This window comes from Macaca nemestrina, chromosome 3, assembly GCF_043159975.1.
Source record: "Macaca nemestrina isolate mMacNem1 chromosome 3, mMacNem.hap1, whole genome shotgun sequence".
Taxonomy (NCBI): Eukaryota; Metazoa; Chordata; class Mammalia; order Primates; family Cercopithecidae; genus Macaca; species Macaca nemestrina.
Window position 1 is genome coordinate 48,499,179 of NC_092127.1, and position 20,014 is coordinate 48,519,192.

At 37.2% G+C, this 20,014-nt stretch overlaps 1 protein-coding gene across 1 annotated transcript in view; it reads left to right on the forward strand.

The window, feature by feature from the left end:
* Nucleotides 1-20,014, forward strand: part of LOC105493288 (ring finger protein 150) — a 287,223-nt gene that overhangs the window by 172,421 nt on the left and 94,788 nt on the right. Inside the window, exon 2 of the mRNA XM_011760826.2 lies at nucleotides 12,752-13,002. Coding sequence (XP_011759128.1) covers nucleotides 12,752-13,002 — 251 coding nt within the window. The remainder of the gene's footprint in view (nucleotides 1-12,751; nucleotides 13,003-20,014) is intronic.

A 20,014-nucleotide genomic window follows, 5' to 3' on the forward strand; every position in this document is an offset into this window, starting at 1 on the left:
TTTATAAAGGAAAGATGTTTAATTGACTCAGTGACAGTTCCATAGCACTGGGGAGGCCTCAGGAAACTTACAATCATGCAGAAGGGGAAGCAAACACATTCTTCACATGGCCGCAGGAAGGAGAAGGAGAAGAATGAGAGCTGATCGAAGGGGGAAGCCCCTATAAAACCATCAGATCCCATAAGAACTTGCTATCACAGGAATAGTATGGGGGAAACTGCCCGCATAATTCAACTACCTCCCACCCAGCTCCTCCCACTACATGTGGAGATTATGGGAACTACAATTCAAGATGAGCTTGTCGGGGGACACAGCCAAACCATATCAAGGTGCTCCATCTATATCTTCCTATTCCAATGGTACAGTATAATGTATCATAAATATCTAGAAGTTCATTAGATCCATGATACTGTGATTGCTTTTTAATTGTAATTCTAGGTTCTTGCCATGTATTGTTAAAAATAGCCTAAAGGGGGTCGGGCATAGTGGCTCATACCTATAATCCCAACACTTTGGGAGGCCAAGGCAGTCAGATCATCTGAGGTCAGGAGTTCAAGATCACTGGCCAACATAGTGAAACTCCGTCTTCACTAAAAAGACAAAAATTAGCTGGGCATGGTGGCGCAAGCCTGTAGTCCCAGCTCCCCGGAAGGCTAAGGCAGGAGAATCGCTTGAACCCAGGAGGCAGAAGTTGCAGTGACCCAAGATCATGCCACTGCACTCCAGCCTGGGTGACAGAGGTGGGACTCCATCAAAAAAAAAAAAAGAAAAAAAAGGAAATAGCCTAAAGGGGATTAATTGTGATTTTTCCCAGTAGTTCAAAGCAAAATAAAACATAATTGCGTGTTGTGTTTTATTAAGTGACTTTCAGACTAAAAATTACACAATTTTTATTTTTCACTACCTTAAGAGAGTAATATGAATTGAACCATTAATTGCTAACACAATTATTCATTTTTACTTTGAATATTGATTTTGCATTCATCTGCCTTCGAGTTTCCTTTCATTGACCAAAACAGGTGGAAAGTTTACCTTTTAATGTTGCAGAAATGGCAACTTGCCCAGCTTGGGCTTCATGGTCCCCAGCTATTTTCAGAGGTCCCTACAATATCCAGTGCTCTCAGTTGTCCATAAACTCATCCCTGTCCCTGGACCCCAGTGGAAACCAAGGTTAGTGTGCTCCTTCCCACTCTACTTCTTTTGGTCTAAACGCACATTTCATATTATCTAGAATGCTTTAAGTATTTACTTGATAAATGTCGATGATAATAATAACTCTTAATATTTACTGAATGTAATCTGTGTTCTAGGTTCTTTGTGTGCATTCTTTCATTTAATCCTTACTCAGCCCTTTCGTTTTGGTACATAATACGAGAGTTGTGAAAATAATGAACCTGAAGCTTCAAGGTTTAATAAATCTTCCAGAGTCACCCAGTTAGAAGTTATGGTAAATGATTCTGCTATTTAATTTCATTTATGATACTATTATCAAGATTGAAATGCTGGGAAATTTTGGTCTCTCACAGTCTCCTATACTGTGATTCCACTAGTCTGCTCCTTAATAAGACTTACATGTACAGTTGAACCTTGAACAACAAAGGTTTGGTCTGTTTATATGCAGATCTTTTCCAATCAAATACAGGTTGAAAATAGAGTATTCCTGGGATGTGAAGCCTGCATATACAGAGAGCCTACTTTTTGTATACACAGGTTCCTCAGGGCCAACTGCGGGCCTACTGAGTATGGGCAGATTTTGGTATATGTGGAGGTCCTGGAAGCAATTCCTTGCATACACCAAAGAATGACTATACATTGTTTTTTGTCCAAGCAAAAATTAGAATTTAAAATGTTTTATATATAAGCAGAAAGTTATTTAAGCATTATTATTTGCTCCAATAGAAGCTAACTTTAATGAAAATGGAATTATTGTAAAATCAATTTAGTATTCTATGATTTGTTTCATTTCAGCCTGGACTCTATCATATTATTTTTAACCATTTGAAATGCTCACAGAACTAGCAGTAAGTTATTTTTTAAGACTGATTTACTGAATATTTTCTAAGAAAATCCTACAGGTGAGTTTCTAAATACAATGCCTTATTCTATATTCATCACTCCCCATACAGTTATCACAAATTCATAAATAATTCCCTATTCATCACTCAATAATGTAATAAGTCAACATTCAATAATTCTTATTCTATATTCATACCACAAATTCATAAATAATTCTATACAGTTGTAGAATAGGAACATTTACGAACTTTCAAAAAAGTATGAGTCATTGATCACCTCAAGTATAGCTGAGGAATTGACATCAATGAGATGGCTCTTGTTAGCATCTCCTTTAAATATGTTTTTAAATGCCGTAACAGTTAGCTGTAACTGTAATGACAAATCTACACTGAGAGGATCTGTTGTGAAATTACAGTGCACTTCAGGAACATCAGCATTTGACATATTTCAAGTTGCCAGCAGAGTATTGGGGGAGCACAGATTAACCAGTGTTTATTCAGCAACTTAGATGAGCCTTATATATTTTGAGCTTGGAGGTCTTCTGGAGAAATCAAGTCAATTGGTTAGCTCTACAAGTTATTAATTTTGTTCCTGAATGATAAATTTTCAAACTCCTAAATTCGTCCTGTGAATTTAAGTTTTTATCCCTTGGGAACTATTTTTATTGTTCAGACTAAGACTGTCTTCCAGACGACACACTTCCCATCTTCAACAAGTATGGTAATACCATGAGTTTCAGGAAAGATACATATTTCAGGATAGTACTAACTTCTCCCTAGGGTAGAAAAGCTGATAGAACATACTTTGGAGCCATATGGAATGACTGCTTATTCATGGTCTAGGATGACTTTGGAATTGTATGTGCAAGGCAGATAGCAATAATTTAGCATAATATGGATATTCTTTTCTGAAATGTATGCAAACACTAATGGTGAATTCGAATATGAATTCAAATAAGTTGATTGAAGTAAAATTAAATTATAGACCACCTAAGGAATTGCATGGGAGTATAATGAGAGGTTCAGTGACTCTGGTTGGGAATTCAGAAGACCTGGATTCACTTTTGTGTGTGTCACTACCTGGTTATACAATATGGACGTAAAGGGCAGAAAATTCAAACCAAACCACTTTTAGCAAAATAACTGCAAAACCCAAAGGTAGACTGACTTCAGATATGGCTTGATCAAGGCTCAAGTCATGTCATCAGGTTATTTATGGCTCTCCTCCTTCACTGCCAGCTCTATTCTTAGTCTTTTGCCCTCATGGATTGAAAATGACTCTCACAACCACAGATGCTCCTGTTTAAGACCAAAAGAAGGCCTTTGCTTCGTTATAACTCAGATAAAATTCTTACGTGCCCTGCCCCTACCTGAGCAGTAGTGACTGTGACAGGTGAGGGAATCCTACTGATTGGATTAGGTCATTATGGTGGAGGGAAATTGGACTGAATTGTAACAAGAGAAGGAGGCACAGATGCAGACTGATTTGTGTATTTGGCAGTGGTAAGGCAACAGTAATGGTAGTAATAAAAGTTAACATCTATTTAGTGGGTTCTATATGGAAAGCCCTGTGCTAAGTAATTCATTGTGAATTATCTCATTTAATAATAGGACAGGATATTTGCCTCTTATGGGTATTTTTTCTCAATGACTTCTGTGGTAACATCACTGATTTAGAATGTGGGTGGGAGAGGGTGTGGGAGGTTCCGGACATAAAGGTATGAGGTCATCATTTGGACAAAGCAGTAGTGAGTCCAAAATACAGGAAAACAGGGCGATAGCAGGTGTTCATCTGGGGATAGTGATCATAAATTTTAAGTGAAAAAAAGGTGACTTGTGAGATTTTCCTCTTAGCAATGTTCACATGAAGAGGTGGAAGCATAGAAAAAGAAAATTTTGTAGGGCAGGTTCCATGGAGAAATAGAAGTGCAGGGGAGCTAAGGGTATTTTAAGAAGAGTTTATAATGATGGATCGTGGAATGTGGGCTGGTAAGGAGAGAAGGGAGGCCAGGAGAGGGCTGATGGATAGAAGGTAGAGGAAAGTAATGGGGTGGGCATGACTGAGCAAAGAGATCTGGAAGAAGAGGAAGTGGCACTGCAAAATGACATATTTGAAGTCAGCATTCCAGAGGTGGTGCACTTTCTAGTAGTGACAAGGTCCAGGATACAACAGTGGGAACATGTGTCTAGGGAGCAATGGAGGCAGTGGTCAATAGGGAGGAGAGGAGCAAGCAATGGACAGGCTTGAGTACTGGCTAGGTCATCCTCGCAAACACTGAAATTCTGATTTGAGGAAGATGAGTATTGTGAGCTAGGAGCTAAATGAGGGAAAGATGGTGGCAAGGAGAGAGGGGAAAAGGTTGTAAGTCCAAGTGGAAAGAATCTCAAAAGATGAGTGGCTTTTGAAGGAGGATTTGATGGGGATAGAAGTAATGATCTGGAGGTACAAGATAGAGCACACTCAGCAAACCGTCTTCTGGTGCTGAGGTATGTGGAATGAATGTGGCTTAATAAAAATAAATTTAATTTAAAAAATTCGTTCCTTCACCATAATGCAGAGAAATCAGTGTCTTCATAGAAAAGCCAAACCAATCAAAGCAAGAAAGTTAAGGATCAAGGAACTGAAGGGATTATTCTAAGACCAGGGCTGTTAGGGAATTTGTTAATCAGAGACTTAAATTTGAGTCACATAGAAAGGGTTTGAAAAAAGAAATTATATTGGATTCGATGATCAAATGAGGATCTGAGTGAGAACTCATGGCATAGAAGACCGGAACTTCAGCAGTGCCTCCGGCAAAAGGTACATGGGGTCATGTGAGAGGAGGGTGAGAAGCCAGTAATACTGCAGAGAGCCTGCCCTCATGGGAAGCTTCATTGGTTGTTTCTTGGTGCATGGGGCTGTCTAAACATACTAAACTCTCTTCTGGATCTTCTGGAGGAACACAACTAAGACCTCCACCTCGGTTTTCCCCAGAAAGTAGGACCAGGCAGAGAAACTGGTTCTGTCAGGGGAACATGAGCTCATTAGCAAGTTATCAAGAGAACTGAGGAATCCCACCGTTATTAAAGATAGTACAAAATGAGTAGATACCACCTAAGAAAGAATGGTTTAAAAATGGACCACAAATATTAAGGGACGATCCTATGCAGCAGGAACTAGAAGTTGTTTTATAAAACACATACACACACAATGGGAAATATTTAGTGTGAAAAATACAATACAGTCTTCTGTCAATCTTCCCTGGGGATTGGTTCCAGGACCACCTGCAGATACCTGCACAAACTCAAAATCTGCACAAACTCAAGTCCCATGGTCAGCTCTGCAGAATCCCCAAAAAGTTGCCTTTCATATAGCTGTGTTTCAAATCCTGCAAATACTGTATTTTATCTTTTTGTTTTTCTGAGACAAGGTCTTGCTCTGTCACTCAGCCTGGAGCACAGTGGCACAGTCATGGCTCATTGCGGGCTCGACCTACCAGGCTCAAGTCATCCTGCCACCTCAGCCTCCCAAGTAGCTGGAACCACAGGAGCATGCCACAACATCCAGCTAATTTTTGTATTTTTTGTTGAGGCAGGGTTTCAGCATGTTGTCCAGGCTGGTCTCAAACTCCTGAACTGAAGCAGTCCTCCTGCCTTGGCCTCCCAAAGTGCTGAGATTACAGGTGTGAACCCCCATGCCCAGCCTCAAATGCTGCATTTTTTATCCACATTTGGTTGTAGATCAAAGGACCAATTATATTCATTGAAAAAAATTATTGTATTAGTGGATCCATGCAGTTCAAGCCCATGTTGATCAAGGGTCACCTGTAGTTTAAACAAAGAGCACCAAAATATGGGATAAAATATAAATGAATACAACTAAAGACAAATTTATGAGCTGGAAGATCAGCTTGAAAAATTATAAGTCACTCAGAATGAATAAAGAGATATTGTAAAGACACAATGCAATACCACTGACATCTCCCAGGATGGCTAAAATAAAATAGTGATAATACCAAGTCCTACCAGGATGCTAAGAAACTGAATCATGCATTGCTGGTGGGAATGTAAAATGGTACAGCCACTCTGGAAAACAGTTTGTCAGTTTCTTAGAACACCAAATGTTCAACTACCATACAAGCTAGCAGTTATACTCCTTTGCATTCATCCCAGAGATATGAACATTTATATTCATCCAAAAACTTGTATACTAATGTTCATAGCAGCTTTATTAATAATATCCAAAAACCAGCAATAATCCATATGTCCATCAGTTGGTGAATAATTAAACTGTGTTGTACCACAGTCTCTACCACGGAATTATACTCAGAAATCAAAAGGAATGAATTACTGATACATGCTTGTTTGTATAATAAGGACATTATGCTGAATGAGAAAAAGCAAATCTAGAGGATCACATACTATATGATTCCATTTATGTAACATTCTAGAACTGACAAAATTAATATGGAGAATATAGAAGGCTTAGGGAAGGGAAAGCGGAGAGTGAGGGAATTTATTCTTGATGGTGGAATATGTCAGTGTCTTAATTGTGTTAGTGGTTATCTGACTCTATATATGTGATAAAATTTCATAGAATTAAACACAAAGACATTTAAAAATTTTGTACATGCAAAAACTGGTGAAATCCAAATAAATTCCATAATTTAGTTAATTATATTGTGCCAATTTCCTGTTTTGATAATGTACTATAATTATATAAGATGACACCATCAGAGGAAGCTGGGACATTGGTTCATAGGACCTCCGTGTACTGTTTTCTTCTTTTTGTTTTTTGTTTTTTGGTTTTTTTTTTTTTGAAACAGAGTCTCACTTTGTCACCCAGGCTAGAGTGCAGTGGTGCAATCTTGGCTCACTGCAACCTCCATCTCCCGGGTTCAAGCAGTTCTCCTGCCTCAGCCTCCCAAGTAGCTGGGATTACAGGCACGCGCCACCATCCCTGGCTAATTTTTGTATTTTTAGTAAAGACGAAATTTCACCATGTTGGTCAGGCTGGTCTTGAACTCCTGACTGCAGGTGATCTGCCCACCTTGGCCTCCCAAAATGCTGGGATTACGGGCATGAGCCACCATGCCTGGCATGTTTATACCACTTGTTAGTAGTCTATAATTATTTCAAACTACAATTTTTTTTAATTGGGAAGGGTATAAGAAATATGGAGGAAGAAGAAGAAGTGCTACCCCAACAGGATAATAGGAATCACAGGAGAGAAAAAATTTAGGAGGAAATACTGTAATAAAATGTGAGGAAAAATGTTTCAGAATTAAAGATAAAATGAAATACCTCAGTTTGAAAATGTACATGTATTACAAATATAACTGAGTTCGCTCATAAATAGACATTGTGACATTGTCAAGACATTGTGAATTATCAATTCTTAGTGAAAGTAAGTAAACCACAGATTACTTACTTATTTTACTGCTGTTGAATAATTTATTTCTTTCCAGTTTTGTCATTTTCCTAGCTTTATTGATGTATGATTGACAACATTAATTGTATATATTTATTCTCATCACTTACTTTTCTTGTTTGTATCAGGCAATAGAGATGGTAGGGAGGTACAGTCTGCATTTGTCAATATGGATTCCCCTCTGTAACTTCTGAGAAGAGTCCTGAATGGACTAATTTTAGTAACATAATTATCTTGTCTTTTATACATGGTCATGTGATACCCCAAATAATGATAGTGTGTGCTCTTCTTTCCAAAACTTAGCAGTCCAATTTCTTTGTCTCTTTGCACCAAGTATAACTTCTTACCATGTTGGCTCATCCTGTCTTATTCACGATTTTAGCTGAAAAACTTCTAGTGCTTTTCCCCCATTTAATGGAATATTTCTCAATGATCCTTATTATCACATTAAAGAAATTTCCTTTTATTACTCATAAAAAGAATCAGGAATGTGTTCAGTCCTCAACAGATAGGTTCATTCTCCATGAAGCTGGCTGCTCATGTCTCTCCATCTGAAGTCAAAAGGAAGGGAGAGAAGGGACCTGGAGAGCACATACTCAGTTCTTTTGTAGATAAGTTCCTGGAGTGGCAAGTATCATCTGTACTCAAACCTCGATGACCAAATACCAATCACATACCACACCCAGCTGCAGGGGAGCCTTTTCACTGTACAGCCTGTGCCTAGCTAAAACATTCATACTGTAGAAGGAAGAAAGGCCAAATGTTGGAGGACAACTAGCTATGTAATATAATTATATGCCTTATTCCTTTAATTTGTTAATGTACTAAAATGTACTAATATATTTTCTAATATTAAATCATCTTCACATTCCTGGAATAAATCCCATTTGGTCATGAAGATATTTTTTACTGTATTGTTGGATTCTGTTTATGAGTACTGTCTTAGGATTTTTGCATCTGTGTTTATTAAAAATATACTTGGTGATGCAAAATGTAGTAATTACCCTTTACATTTATATGGTATTTTACAGTTTTTAAAATAATTTCATACACATTCCTTTTGAGAATAAATGATCAACAAGAGAGGACTCTAGTTTTGAAAAAGTAGATATTAAGTGTGCAAATAGAAAATATCTACAAATGGGACAATATAAGGTGGGGTTTTTTTTTTCCCACCTAAGTTCTAGAGGGCCAACAGTGAGACTGAGATTGAAGTAAAGATTAATGGAGCGAAAAGAATACAAGAGGTTGAAAAAGAAGTTTTGATCAAATGAACCCAGGGAGAGATGCTGTCAATCTCCAGGGTCCCTGGGAAGAATGGGATTGCAGGCTTTGTGAAATGTCTAGCACTGCACTGGTATTCTAGATATTTTATTAATACAATGTCTGAACAACCTGGTTTGAATTTACAAGTAAAGGCTTTCCTAGTTATTAAACATTATTTGACTTTGTGAACTTCTGTTTTGATTCCTTTTTGATCTGCATATACCAAATTAGATCCTGGCAATGGAGCCCTCTCATGGGAAAAGGAAGCACTAAAAATACAGGATGCTTCTCTGCTGTCGTCTGGCAGCCAGGTCATACGTGTCCTGGTCACACATTTTCTCCCTGACTGTAGAGCTTTTCCAGAGCACACGATAATTACATAATAGCAACCTCTCACCACTCACAAGTATAAAGTGCCTTTGGGAGGAAAATAGTAGGCTGATATAATTTTGCAAAAAGAGGCACTCTGTGTTACAATAAATAGAATTGCCCAAGTAGCAGGACCTCTTTGTGGGTTTTCCCATACCAAATATGCTATTTGTTAACTTCTTTTCCCTGGGCCTTGGAATGTCATAGATGCGTAGTAGCTACTTAAGGCAGCATTGAACTCTGAGATCACTGTGCTGGGCTTGCACCACTCCCCCTAGCGCCACCCATTTTTCTTCTTCCCTGCCTCACACACACCCACAGAAGCAAAGCATATCCTAGTATACTTGGGAGAACCTGCTGGCTTCTCCCTTACACTGTAGCTGCAGATTCCAAAATGAAGCAAAGATCAGGGAATTTGATACTCGTATCAGTGCACATGCCTCAGTTGAACAATATAGATCCTGGAGGAGCATTTTGCCCTGGATTTTGTGCATTGATCAGAATAAGATAATTCATCCAAATCCACTTTGCTTTGTATCTTTTTTTGGACACCCTAGATACCTAAATTCTTAGTGACTGTTTCTATTAGGATAAATACATATCCCTAGTATCACTTTTTACCATGCACAATAGACTAAAGCACACCAGAGTAATCTCCCAAAATCTCATGTGTTTTTACCGAGATGAACTCTAGAAATGTATTATGAATACTGAAAATGAATAAGGTTGAAGTTCGGATGAAGAGGCCCTCCTCACTGCCATTTGTACTGCTTGTCTTTCTGAGTAGATGTTATATGTCATGAGGGCACAACAGTGGCACGGACAACACAAGCAGTGTAACTAAGCACTGAAGTTTAAAATAAATGCTTTAAAATAGTTAATTATACTTTACCCTACAGGAAGAGAAAATGTTTTCTGAAGTCCCTGAAAATGGATGATGAGTAGTTTAAAGCTTTTTGGAGATTCAAAATTTGGTTGCCTATTTTTAAAGTGCTGAACTGGGGTTTAAAACAAGCTGTCCATGTCCAGAAGCCAACTCTGTTAGACTCTAGTTTCCTAAGTATAAGTAATTAATGGGAATATTGTAGGGAGGGAAATAGTGAAGGAAGAATTAGGCTACCAGATAGTAAATATGTTAAAGCTATACAACTAAAACAGCCTGCTACAGGTTCAGCAAAACATAGGTCAACCTCACAGCAAGAGCAAAAAAGTGCAAAATTGACCCGAATATATCTGACAATTTAAAGGAAAAAATTGCATCCTAATCTTCCTTCTTTCTGCTTATCACATGGTAAGAATTCAATAAATATTGTTACTGAATCGCAGATTGTTCAAGACTTAAATGCAAAAAGTAAAGCTATAATAAGGTTTTGAGAAGGTATTTTAGATGAGTATTTCTTTAATCTTGGGTGGAAAAGAGTTTTCTAAAGAGTATCAAAACTGGAAGCCATAAAGGAATATATTAGTGAAATCTGACTACTAAAAAATGTAAGTCTGGGCGTGGTGGCTCAGGCCTGTTATCCCAGCACCTGGGGAAGCCAAGGCAGGCGGATCACTTGAGCTCAGAAGTTCAAGATCAGCCTGGCCAGTATGGTGAAACTCTGTCTCTACTGAAAATACAAAAATTAACCAGGCATGATGGCGTATGCCTGTGGTCCCAGCTACTTGGGAGGCTGAGGCCTCTAAGAATTACTTCAATCTGGGAGGCAGAGGTTGCAGTAAGCCAAGATCATGCCTCTGCACTCCAGCCTGGGTGACAGAGCAAGATTCTGTCTCAAAAAAAAAAAAAAAAAAAAAAAAAGAATGTAAAACTTGCACATTTCTGAACATCCAAAGCCTCATAAATAACCCCAAGATCCCATCCCGAGAAAAAAAAAAGTACTTCTAGAGCTGTAAGTAAACATGCCAAAATAATATAAATAAGGGAATAAATGAAATGAGAGATTATTATTCTACCATTACTTCAGTGACTCTAAATAGCTGCAGCACCAGGATGAGCCTCACTAGGCCAGATTAGTTCAATATACAAAGATCATGCTTCTTTAGAGACAAAACCAGTCAGCAGCCTTAATCCCCCACACAGCCTCAGACCACATGCAGCCATAAACCAAAGTAAAAATGAAAAGGAAAGGTGCGTCAAAATTGCCAGTAAATTCTTCAGAGTTGAAAATCGAGCCACCAGTTTCAGTTATTCCCAGAAATAACAACCAGACCCACGCTGTGGCTTTATGATTTTACAATTGGATTTGCAAAAGTTTTAGAAATTTTTTAAATATATAATTGATATAGCATACACAGACACTTTAATATGTAGTTTTAAAGTATTTGTTCAGCCTAAGTGAAACACCATCAAGGAATTTAAGATTGAAAACCTGCACGGAGATCAAGGTCAAAGGAAAGCCCTAAGTAACATTCTAAGAAACTTGCAACAGCCTGAGCAAATGTAACCTGGTAGTTCCATCTAACTGACCTCAACATGTGAATACAGCCAGTGTTAAGCAGCTGTAGTGGAGTTTAATTTTGCCCTTAATCTACAACATGCCTGTTGCAAATTTCCTCCCTTTAATTTGTAGTCACTCCAGGTAATGGGATATTTCCACGTGGATGTGAGACCTCTGTACCCTAATCATCTTGCATCTTTCTCCCTAGATTTGAATTGGGGTGATTCCTGAGAACATACCCTAATGAAATTAATATGATAATAATATCATACGAGATTCAAATGAACCCAGTTCAGTATGATATTACTGAAGAACCTGTTGTAGGGACCCCAGAACTCCTCCCCAAGAGGCTTCACTTCACACAGTGTCATGATGTGTAAGGACAATGACCCATATATATAAAAGTGGCCCAAGAAAAAAATGGCGCTTTTGCTCCAAGCTGTCTAATAACTGAGGCAGCCATGGTGGGAGTATCTGAGTGGAAGTGAAACAATCCTGGAATTATCTGTACTGCTTCCACCTTCTCTTTGCTTGGTATGTGGCTTGTGGTTCAATGGAAACATTGTACCACACTTCTCTTTACTTGGTACACCGTTCAGTGGAAACATGCTGTTTCCATTGAATTAGGTAAAATAAGCAGAAAGTAGTTCTGGGACCATAATTTCATGTTGGCAAATCATATTAGAGCTCCTTAAGAAATATTCTCTTTTGGTTGCTTGGGTACTCACTATAGGAGAAAATTACCTCAGAAATATTATAGAGAGATCTATAGTTGAATATTCATAGTGTGGGGAAAAGAGAGCTCTCATCTCAGGTGGCATAATGCAGGACACTTTACCCTTTTGTCATGAAATGCAAAGTCCCGTTCCCATCCTCAGGGAATCTGTGGAGTGCAACATAGAACTGGGCTGGTTGGGAAGGGTCCACCTTTCTTTACCAGACCTGGGGTCAATGCTTTGGAGAGTTGAAAAGGGCATAGCATGATTATGACTTCACTGGTACTAAAATCATCATGAATTCATTTTAGGTTCTTTTTTCACATATAAAACAGCAGCTGAAGAAAGCTACGTAACTGAAGAAAGAGAAAATTTGACTTGGTTTCTAACTATTAGATCTTCTTAGCTCAGCACAGAATTCTCAAAAGTACTGTCCTTATTTGGTTTCATGTGACTGTGTCCACACATCTCACTGGGATCCCCCGCATCTTATGTCCTAACCTTTATTGCCGCTTCCTGCCCCTCTCGCCACAGGTGTAGAAGACATCGTGGCCATAATGATTCCTGAGCCAAAAGGGAAGGAGATAGTAAGCCTGCTGGAAAGAAACATCACCGTGACCATGTACATCACCATCGGAACCCGGAACTTGCAGAAATATGTGAGCCGCACTTCGGTTGTGTTTGTCTCCATCTCCTTCATTGTCCTGATGATCATTTCCCTCGCATGGCTCGTCTTTTATTACATCCAGAGGTTTCGATATGCAAATGCCAGGGATAGGAACCAGGTGAGTAGCAAAAAGTTAAAAAAAACTTTTAAAAATCGTTACAAAAATGTTATATATGATTGTATAAACAACTTTGAACATGACAGAAAATACCAAGCCAAAACCAAAACACCCCCACTCACGATATACACTGTTAACATTTGCTGTATCATTTTTCAGATATTATCCAAATATACCTATTTTGATGTTTTACTGTATTTTTGTGTAAAATGGAGGTGATTTGTCCCACATTCCCATTGCTTATGTTTTTGACATTTATTTATGCACATAATGAAGGGAACAAAAGGAAGCGCTAATAGTGTGAAGATAATTTGGAAAGAGCCAAGATTTCCTCCTTGTGAACCGAAGGAAAAAAAAGAGATAAAAACTAAAACCTATTTTAAATAGCAATTAAACATATCATGTATACCCATGGTACAAAATGCAAAAAAGTATCACATGGCATATAATGAAAAGTAATTGCCTTCCCATGTGTGTCTCTCAGCTACCCAGTTCCTCTCCCTGGAGTATCTTCCAGGAATTTTCTATGCACTTATAAACACACATGCCCATATATTTTATAAAAACAACAACAACAAATGATAGCACCCCTTCTCTCTCACTTCATCTTGCAGATTAATTCACATCTATACATAAGCCAAGCTTCCTTCTCATTTCTAATGACTGCATAGCATTCCATTGTATGTGTCACATCTATTTAACCAGCACCTATTAATGGACATGTTTTCTCTTCTTAAGAAAACACGTACACATGACACTTCGTACATTTCTAAGTATATCTACAAGGTAAAATCCTGGAAGTTTAGTTGCTAGGGCAATGGCATATACATTTTGGACTATGATAGATACTGCCACATGGTCTGCCAAAAAATGTTGAATCAATTTACACTTTAACCAACTGTATATGAAAATTACTGCTTCCCCATATCCTGACCAAAAGAATGTTATAGCTTTTTTTGTTGTTACTGATTTGGTAGGTTAAAAATTGTACCACATTTTTCTTATTACAAGTAACATTGAACATCTTTTCAAGTACAATAGAAAAAGTGAATATTTTTGGTGAAATGTCTACTTTTATTATTTGACTTCTTTTCAATTGAGTTGTCATTTTGTTATTAATGTGTATAAACTCTTTATTAGTCAAGGAAATTAACCATTTTTTGTAGGATAGTATTCACCTCCCCATCCCTCAGCTTGTCATTGCCTTTTATTTTATCTGTGGTGCTTCTTGCCATGCAGAAATTTTTGGTTTTTACAGAGCTACATTTATTATTTTTTTTTCTTGAGATGGAGTCTCACTCACTCTGTCACCCAGGCTGGAGTCCAGTGGCACGATCTTGGCTCACTGCAACCTTCGCCTCCTGGGTTCAAGAGATTCTCGTGCCTTAGCCTCCCAAGCAGTTAGGATTACAGGTGTACGCCACCATGCCTGGCTAATTTTTGTTTTTTCAGTAGAGGTGGGTTTTCACTATGTTGGCCAGGCTAGTCTCAAACTCCTGACCTCAAGTGATCTTCCTACCTCAGCCTCCCAAAGTGCTGGGATTACAGGTGTGAGCCACTACACCTGGTGTATTAATCTTTTTTTAAAAAAATAAATTTTATTGTGCATAGTTGAAGTTTACCACATGATGTTTGGGGAGTCATACAGACAGTAAAATGGTTAATATAGTAAAGCAAATTGACATATCTGTTGTCTCACATAGTTTTTTGATGACAAGAGCAGGTAAAATCTACTTATTTAATAGAAATTTCTAATACAATTTTTTAGCTGTAGTCATTGTACATTAGATCTCTAGACTTGCTCATCATACATTCCGCTACTTTGTATCCTTTGACCTACATTTCCCCATTTTCTCTCTACTCCCCCCGCCCAGTAACCACTGGTTCATTTTCTATCTCTGGACATTTGACCTTTCTTAAAAATTAGGTTGAATATATAGGTGAGATCATTCAGTATTTTTCTTTCTGTGTCTGGCTTATTTTACTTAACATGATGTCCTCCAGGCCCATCCATGTTGTGGCAAATGTCAGGATGTCCCTTGTTGAGGATAAACACTAATAATCCATTGTATATGTGTATGTATATACATTTTCTTTATCCGTTCATCCTTCACTGGACATATGGACACTTAGGATGCTTCCCTAACTTGGCTATCGTGAGTAATGCCACAATTAACATGGGAGTGCAGATCTCTCTCCAAGGTGGTGATTTTATCTCCCTCGGGTATATACCCAGAAGAGGGATTGGTGAATCTTTTTTTTTTTTTTTTTTGAGACGGAGTCTCGCTCTGTCGCCCAGGCTGGAGTGCAGTGGCCGGATCTCAGCTCACTGCAAGCTCCGCCTCCTGGGTTTACGCCATTCTCCTGCCTCAGCCTCCCAAGTAGGTGGGACTACAGGCGCCCGCCACCTCGCCTGGCTAGTTTTTTTTGTATTTTTTAGTAGAGACGGGGTTTCACCGTATTAGCCAGGATGGTCTCAATCTCCTGACCTCGTGATCCGCCCGTCTGGGCCTCCCAAAGTGCTGGGATTACAGGCTTGAGCCACCGCGCCCGGCCTGGATTGGTGAATCTTAAATGACAGTTCTGTTTTTTATTTCTTTAGGAACCTCCATACTGTTTTCCCTAATGGCTGCTCCCACCTACATTCCCACCAACAGTGTACTAGGATTCCTTTTTCTCCATACCCTCACCAACACTTGTTAGCTCTTGTTTTTTGGATGATAGCAATCCTAACAGGTGTGAGGTGTGATCTCATAGTGGTTTTAGTATTTCCATAATAAGATTTTCTATAGACCAAGACTACTGAAAAGCATTCATGTTTTCAGCCTCTATTTTTTAAATTTTTTTTGTCATTAAATCTTTAATCTGTAGAGAACTTATTTCAGTGTAAAGAATGAAGTAGAGAGCCGACATTATTTTTTTCAGATGGCCTATCGTTTTTGTAACTGGCATTTATTGAATAATTAATCTTTCCCCCTCTCATATGCAGTATCCCCATTTCACATCTATTAAATACCCATATGTACTTGCTTCTATTTCCATGCTCTCTAAACTGTACCATGAATCTAGGTCTCTATTCATACTGCAGCACCATCTTGTATTAGTACTCTAGAGTTATAATGTCTCACGGCTGTTCATGCTGTTTTCTTTATTGCTCTATTTTTATTCTTTTCATGTTTGTTTTTGTATGAATTTAGAATCATTATATGAGTTTCTAAACTTATAGGATAATTTAGGGGAAATTTGTAACTTTATGATGTTGAATCTTCCTATTCAAATATAATATGTTTTCCCCTTATTCAACTCTTCTTTTTATTCCCAGTAGCATTTTTCAGTATTTATTAATCTTGTACAGTTTTCTTCAGTTTAGTTTTAGGTATTTAATCATTATGTTACTATTATAATTTAAATTCATTTTTTCATATTGGAAACTTTGGATTGTTGTATATTTTGTATATTATTAATAGCCTCCTTGTTATAACCCTAATTATAATAATGTATAGCATTTATTATATGCTGCAGGCATGTCCTAAGAGCTCTCTTGCTCTATTTACCTACTTTCGCCTTAATAGATAGTAGCCCCATAATAAATAACTTTATTGTCCTCATTTTACGGCATTGGAAGTAAGCACAGAGAGTTTAAGTAATTTGCCCAAGGTCACATAGCTGGTTACTAATAGAGCCAGCAATTGAACTAGCAGCAGGACTCCAGAGTCCATGCCCTTAACCGCTACTTCGTAGTATTTGTGATTATTTATATTAGTGTTGCAGAACTATATTAATAATGCCCACAATCAGGGGTAACTTACCGCTTTCAAATGCTAGACATCCTGTTTTTTCTGTTATCTAATTTCATTGATTGGAATCTCCAGAATAATCTAAAGTAATCATGGTTACAGTGAACATATTTCTCTTCATTGTGTATTTAATGGGAACTTCCTCAATTTAATGGGATTGTTTTTGTCATTTCTTCATTTTCTTATTTTCCCATGTAGTCTTCTAGGTTGAGATATATAGTTTATCATGTTATAAAATATATAATGTCAGAAGTATCAACTTAGTTCTATCTTACTAAGAATTTTGTAATCAAGAATGGATGTTTGATTTTAGCAAATGCCTTTCCAATGGCCATAGTCTAAGTTTTCTCTTTAGATCTATTCAAATAAATGGATGATATTAATGGATTTCCATTATGATCAATCCTGAATTTCTACTATATACTATTCCTCTAATGTTTTTGAGATTATATTTGCTAGTGTTTATTATATTATTTTTTGCCTTTATATTCATATATGAAATCTGTTCATAGTTTACATTTTTATTATGTTTAATGATTATACTGTCTTCTAAGAAGAATTTACAAACTTTTCTCCATTTTCTGTAATTTAGAACTGTGGTGTCCAACATGGTAGTCACTAGCCATGTGTGGCTATTTACATTTAAATTAATTGTAATGAAATAAACTTTAAAATTCTGTTCCTCAGTTACTAGCCACATTTCATGTGGCCACCATATGGCAGTGCATGTATAGGACCTTTTTATCATTGCAGAAATTCTTACTGGTAACACTGCACTCAAGCATTTTAAATAGCACTGGAATTAGCTGATTCTTAAAGTATTGGTAGAAATTTTCTGTAAGTTACTGAGGTCTAAGTTCGTGAATGTTTTAGGAGACAACTGTTCTTTTTCTGTTAATGTTATCACAATTTCTCTGCTTAAATTTTCTGTAGCTTCTGGGACAATTTTTGAAAACATTTTTATTGCTTTTATCTGAGTCTCAAAATGATACATGCTTACTTCAATAAATTTAACAATCATAGAGAAACCGTGAAAAAGACAAGTTATCCACTACCCCACAAAATTGTTAATATGTGAGTATATTACCTTTCAGGTATTTTTAATTCTCTCTATATATAGTGAGTGCATTTTCATTACGTGTATATCTAGATATGCAGGAGACACAAACATATCCATATATGTTTTATGTTCTGCCTTTTATTGAATAGTGAGTATATCCCTCTATCATTAAATAATTTTCAAAAACATGATTTTTATGGCTACATAGTAATGAAGTTCCACTGCTTACACAAAATGGGAAACTTAATTTCTTTATTCATTGTTTTTCTAAACTAAATGGAATATACCTTTCTATTATGGTCACAGTGAGGATTAAATGGATTAATATGTATTACTTTTAAAGCTACTGAGCCTGGCACTAATCATTCAATCAGCACTCAATGAATGGTATCCTTTATTACTATCATATAGATTCTTTGATGACTGCTTACAAATTCAATTTTGCCACTTTCATTAAGTATTCTGGAATTTAAATGGATGGAATCCCAAACACAAGGCAATGAAAATGAGATGTAGAACTAACATGCTTCAGTTGGTTCATATAGGTTATATATGAGAAACTTATATGTGTGTATGTGTTATATACATAAAACATATATATCATATATGTCATTTTCATTATTTGTGTGTGTATCTATATGTCCTATATATGCGCATATGCACTGCCATATGGCGGCCACATGAAATGTGGCTAGTAACTGAGGAACAGAATTTTAAATTTTATTTTGTTACAATTAACTTAAATAGCCACACATGGCTAGTGACTACTATGTTGGAAACCACAGCTGTAGAATGAAGAAAATGGAGAAAAGTTTGCAAACTCTTCTTAGAAAACGGTATAATCATTATCTAAACACAATAAAAATGTAAACTATATGTGTTCTTCATATGTATTCATATATACGCATGTGTGTGTGTGTGTGTGTGTGTGTGTGTGTGTAGAGAGAGAGAGAGAGAGAGAGATGTTAATCAGACAATGATATTAGAAATGGCATCCCTGTATTTTTGGTCCTGTAGATAATTGGAGTAATTATTAGGCAGTAAAGATATGGGTGAAATATTAAGCTTGAATTAGTTGAGTAATGACTTCAATCATTATGTTACTGTGTGCAGGTAGATCTAGCTTGCATGTGTATCCAGACACATGCATACTGTGAGGTATATGAAAAACAAATTGAAAGGTAATGGTATGAAAGTGGTTCATGGGGTTTAAATTTTTATTATCCTCCCATTTTATTAACGTTCCTTGAATTGTAGGATGCTACCATAGGGTCACTCGGTGAATTGTGATCATGTTAAAAGTTAACACTCCTTCCTGATCAAATGGACACTATACTTTAGCCCTTTGATGGGTGGAATAACATTTAATTTCCCTTAGAAAAATATTTCTCCTTTAATGGTCAGTATTCCACTCCATTCAACAAAAAGTTATAGCTGTGCAGGCCATAGCTATAATAAGCATCAGGTTAACTTAAACCATTTATTTTTATTAAAGCATTATTGGCCTTCAGAAGGAGTGACTTTCAGGTTAGATGAAGGCTCACAGCCTGAAATGGAACATCAAAGGCGTTTATTTTACATTGTCGAAGTATCCAACTATTCCGGTATATGAAAGAGAGACTGACCTTGAATTAGCCAGATGAGCACCTGAGTCTCTGCTTGGCTTTGTGCAGATCACAATTAAAAGAAAGCCACCAGCATCTTACATAATCATGGCCAGTTTCATGTCACATCTACCTGGAGAAGATCATTTCAATGCAGTTTCCCATGAAGTAATATTTGCTAAAGTTCTTCACAGTAGAAGCCTCCCAGCAAGGTCTTTTAGATGGTAACATGGAGAATAAGGGCTACAACTAAAAGTGGAGAGGAAGATTTGGCTGGTATACCATGTTTCTTAAAGATTTAACCAAGTTAAATCTGGTATAGGGCAATAGCTAAAGATACCAACTTTGCAGTCAGATGGGTCTCAATTCAAATCTTTGCTCTAATAATTCCTAGTGGTGTGACTTTTCACAAGTTACTTCACTTGTCTATGCCCAGGCTTCCCCACATGTAAGGCCAGCCCCATAGACTTGATGTGAGGATTGAATGAGAAAATATTCATGACATATTATTAGAGGGTTGGTAAATGGGTCACGTTTATTGGATAAAGCGT